A 5,000-nucleotide genomic window follows, 5' to 3' on the forward strand; every position below is an offset into this window, starting at 1 on the left:
AAGATCCTGTAATCCATGTCAGCGTTCGGTGGGTTATGGAAACAAGAACATACCCAGCATGCACACCCCCGAAAACGGAGTATGGCTGCCTACATGGCGGGGTAAAAACAGTCATACATGTAAAGGCCCACTCGTGTGCATACGAGTGAACGTGGGAGTTGCAGCCCACGAACGCAGAAGAAGAAGAAGAAGAAAAAAAAAGAAGAAGACAATTTACCCAGAAATGAAAGAATCTGTGATAAATGTTCCACAAACGACATTGCTGATGAGTTTCACTACTTGTTTGTGTGCTCATTTTTTTTGAAAGCATCAGACAAAAATGTTTATCTAGGTATTATAGAATCCGCCCAAACACCATTAAATTCCACCAGTTATTTTCTGAAAAAACAACAACAAAAGACAGCCTAAAGACACGAACACCCACCCCTTCAGTTACCGAAGACATGACACCAACACCATCAGCTAACCCCTCAACTCTGATACCTAATAAGAATTCTAATCAGAGAGGCCGTGAAATCGAAGTGCTATGGCTACACTTCTCTTGCACGTTTTTTTCATTTTTTAAATATTTTAATTTTTTTTATATTTTTTCTTTTTTTTCTTTTTTTTAATTTTTTTTTTTTTGGTGTGGATTCATCAATTTTGGCTAAAGAAATAGTAATGCCACCCCAAGAGGAAAGAGTCTGGATAGCTACAGATTGGTGACTGTGACCTCCTGACTTGTAGCCTCAACCTTGTACCAGATTGTATTACTTTTTTTTTTCTTCGCAACAGTTTATTGTGAAATTTTGAAATTTGGGCTGTTCTAACCACCACGTGCATAAAGAAACAAACAAAACAGAAAGAAAGAAAGACAGAAAGAAAATCACACCATAATCTCTTTTTCATCGTTGTTTTATTCAGTACTGTATCTTTTCTTCTTTTTTTCTTAATCTCGATTCTTCTCAATGCATATGCGCGCCTGCGTGTGTGTGTGTGTGTGTGTGTGTGTGTAAATGTGTGTGTGTGTGTGTGTGTATGTGTGTGTGTGTGTGTGTGTGTGTGTGTGACAGAGACAAAGAGAGAGAGACAGACAGGCAGTGATAGACAGAGACAGAGAGAGACAGACACATATATATGTGTGTGTGTGTGTGGAGAGAGAGAGAGAGAGAGAGAGAGAGAGAGAGAGAGAGAGAGAGAGAGAAAGACAGTGTGTGTGTGTGTGTGTGTGTGTGTGTGTCTGTACGCGCGCGCGCGTGCACTGCTAGAATTCGAGTCAGCGCGGTGGTGCCTACGATCGAATGACTCTGTATAAGGTACGTACGCTCTCGCCAGGGGTTTATGAGGGCTTATATATATATATACATTATAAAATTATATAATTGTATATATATATATCTAACACCCCTCATTTTCTACTTGGAGCACACCACGCAAGTGATCACTCCATTTTGCTCGTAGGGCGGGCAGGGGAGACTACCGCACTGCCCGAGAACCCAATAGAACAGGGCCCCGTTCTTATTGCTCGTCTCGCTGAACTCGGTCTCCCCTGCCTCCTGGTCCAGACACAGGTAGTCGGACGCGTAATGGGTGTGGTGATCCGAAGCCAAGTTCCCCAGGTACTGCCTGGTCCAGCCTTCAGGGCAGGTGCGCGTTCCGGGCACCATCAGAGAGGTGCTGGTGGCCCTAGTGGTACGGCACACGGCACACGGTACTTCGCGGTCATGCAAACCTACAATACAACACGATACAATACAGCGCAATACAATTACAATACAATACAACACGGTACAATACAATACAATACATATTCATTCATCCATTTCTCGTCACCCATCCCACACAATATTTCATCCCACAGCCAAGTAAAACACACTCACAACACGACAAAATTTGGGGAAAAAAAAGATTTAAACACACACACACACACACACACACACACACACACACACACACACACTGCGGGGAGGAGAGGAAGGTGGCGGAATGGTTATGAAGACACTTTACCCAGTACCTGTGAAGGTTCTGGATTCGAATCCTGGCCTTGCCCTCTCATTCTCTCTCCAAGTTTGACTGACTGTGGAAAATTAAACTGAGCGTCCTGGTCATTCGGATGAGATGATGAACGGAGGTCCCGTGTGGCAGCACGCACTTGGCGCTCTGAAAAAAAAAGACACCCATGGTAGCATTTTGCTGAAGAAATGCATGATATGTTACACAAGAAAAAACATATGCGTGCTCTCAAGGTCTGAATAAGCACGTTGGGTTACGCTGCCGGTCGGGTATCTGCCAGGCAGGTGTGGGGTAGCGTATAATTATGGATTTGTCCGAACGCAGTGACGGCCTCCTGAAAAAAAAAATCAAACAAACAAACAAACAAAAACAAAAAAACAAAAAAACAAAACAAACAAAAAAGCAAACAAACTGAAACTGAAACAGAAACATGTCAACCTCCGATGTGTTCGTACTCTGCGCCGTACAGATAGCTATAAGTTGTGGGTTTGGGTTGGCCGCGGTCGTATTCAGGGGTCTTGGTGAGGCAGAGGCGATTGCTTCCGCTTCCTTTTTGGCTGTAGAGCTTCCCTCCGGCCAGACCTGTGGTGGTGGAGGTATGGGATGTTAGCAGGATGTCGACGGACGCAATAGCCGAGTGGTTAAAGCGCTGGACTTTCAATCTGAGGGTCCTGGGTTCGAATCTCGGTAACGGCGCCTGGTGGGTTAAGGGTGGAGATTTTTCCGATCTCGCTGGTCAACATACGTATGTGCAGGCCTGCTTGTGCCTGAACCCCCTTCGTGTCTATACGCAAGCAGAAGTTCAAATACGCACAGTTAAATATTCTGTAATCGATGTCAGCGTTCGGTGGCTTATGGAAACAAGCACATACCTAGCACACACTTCCCCCCTTCCCCCACCTCCCCGAAAACAGAGTATGGCTGCCTACATGGCGGGGTAAACACGGTCATTCACGTAAAAGCCCACTTGTGTACATACGAGTGAACGTGGGAGTTTCAGCCCACGAATGAAGAAGAAATAGGATGTGTGTGTGTGTGTGTGTGTGTGTTTGTGTGTGCTGTTTTGTATGATTGTATCATTTTTTGTCTGATTCACAGGTTAAACATAATCGAAGAGGGCATTGAAAATCGTGATTCATACAATGCTGTCCCGAAGCTCTTAAACTCATTTCTGTTTTTTGTTGTTGTTGTTTTTCCTTTAAAGAAATTCTGAGGCATAGACAGGCGTGCACACAATGGTTCAGGCCATATTTATCTGGGAAATAAACAGATGTCCAGGTCGATTTATCTACCCTAAAATTTGTAGTTGTTTGTTTCGTTACTGGTGAAAACTGGCACGCGCAGTTGAAGGGATGAACTGCGAAGAAAAGTGGAATTGATCCTCTGTGGACTGAATGCCCGAGAAAAGTGGGTAACAGTTTGAAGAAATGACTTTTTCTTTAAATTTCGGATTTGTTTTGCTTGGGTTAATCGAGACAAATGGCGGGTGAAACAAATGCCAACACATATCATAAGCGATGACAAACATGTTCTTTCTAGATTCTACAAATTTACCATCAGGCAAATGTTATCGATTTCCTAAAATGAAAACTCTTAGATCTAACAGCAAAAACAAGAAAGGTAAGGCCTTCAAGACTCACTTGTGACACACACTAAAAAAAACAAAACAAACATAAATAGATTAAGAAATAAATAAATAAAAAACCCCGTTAAAATGTGTTCTGTATGTGGTATCATAAATGCTTCAGGTTAAAGAAGAAACAACCTTAAAAAAAAACAACAACAACAAAAAAACAAAAAACAAAAGCAGATTCGAACCAAGCATGTTCAGGCGAGAGGATACAATCTTATACACAGCACTAACCTATTTCTACGAATGACGTTCAAAAATAATATTAAATCATGTTGTTGTATTTTAGCATGATAAATCGGTTACAGTATTCGAGATAATAAGAACGGTTAAATCATGTTATTTTAGTATATCTCGATCACTTTAGAAATTCTTTAAAGTCCGCGGTAAAGGAGACATTGCCATCGCCTCAAACACAGACAACTTGTAGCCGATTTGTTTAGACCCGCGGAGGTTTGTATTCGACAGGCTTAGGTACAACTGGAAACTACGAAATGGTCCATTCAATTTCTCTTTTATGTACATCCTAGTTCAATCAGTATCAGTTTTAAAATATCCATATGCAGTAAACACGTTGATGGTGTAGTTAGTGCCACTGTATGTATTCTGTCCAGAATTGTGCATTTCTTTTTTTTTAATTGCGAACAAGAAAAATGAGGTCATGCCGTCTTCTTACCAAGCATAGTCTACGTTCCGGTAACTGGGAAGTGGTAATATGGTACTTTCGGATTCTGGAATGAGCCTCAACGAAATAAACTGTTAATGATCCGGAAATACGGCTTAATTCAGGAGACTTACAACCTAATATTGATATCACTGTGAAGAAATTTTTCCTTCTATATATTTTGGCCAAATTTGGTATTGGCAGACAAAGTATTCCCAGAGAAAAAGGCAATGCTAAAGTTCACCACAGACACACATACATACATACAGACAGGCACACACACAGACACATCCGAACACCAAGTTATAACATATACTCACTTTGTTTACACAAGTGAGTGAAAAAAAACACCACGTTTCGTACATGGATCGCGAACACGTGGGCACTCGTTTCTTAGTTGGGCAAATACAAGCACAATTAATAAGCATATGATAAGCCCACTCACGCACACATGCACTCGCGGAATACACACGCACGCACACATGCACTCGCTGAATACACACTCACGCACACATGCACTCGCGGAATACACACGCACGCACACATGCACTCGTGGAATACACACGCACGCACACACAAGCACTCATATTCCTTTTACCTGACACTACATTTTCTTACATTTGATGTATGAGTCAGTGGAATTTACCGAAGATTTGCAGAGACAGAGACAGACAGAACGAACACCCCCTCCCCCCCCCCCACACACACACACAC

The 5,000-nt window shown here is 42.3% G+C and overlaps 1 protein-coding gene across 1 annotated transcript in view; it reads right to left on the reverse strand.

The window, feature by feature from the left end:
- Positions 1–1,011: 1,011 nt before the first annotated feature.
- Positions 1,012–5,000, reverse strand: part of LOC143289504 (short-chain collagen C4-like) — an 11,576-nt gene continuing 7,587 nt past the window's right edge. Inside the window, exons 4-5 of the mRNA XM_076598492.1 lie at positions 2,431–2,574; positions 1,012–1,711 (exon numbers count right to left, since the gene is read on the reverse strand). Coding sequence (XP_076454607.1) covers positions 1,395–1,711; positions 2,431–2,574 — 461 coding nt within the window. The 3' untranslated portion in view covers positions 1,012–1,394. The remainder of the gene's footprint in view (positions 1,712–2,430; positions 2,575–5,000) is intronic.

This window comes from Babylonia areolata, chromosome 14 (genome assembly GCF_041734735.1).
Source record: "Babylonia areolata isolate BAREFJ2019XMU chromosome 14, ASM4173473v1, whole genome shotgun sequence".
Classification (NCBI taxonomy): domain Eukaryota; kingdom Metazoa; phylum Mollusca; class Gastropoda; order Neogastropoda; family Buccinidae; genus Babylonia; species Babylonia areolata.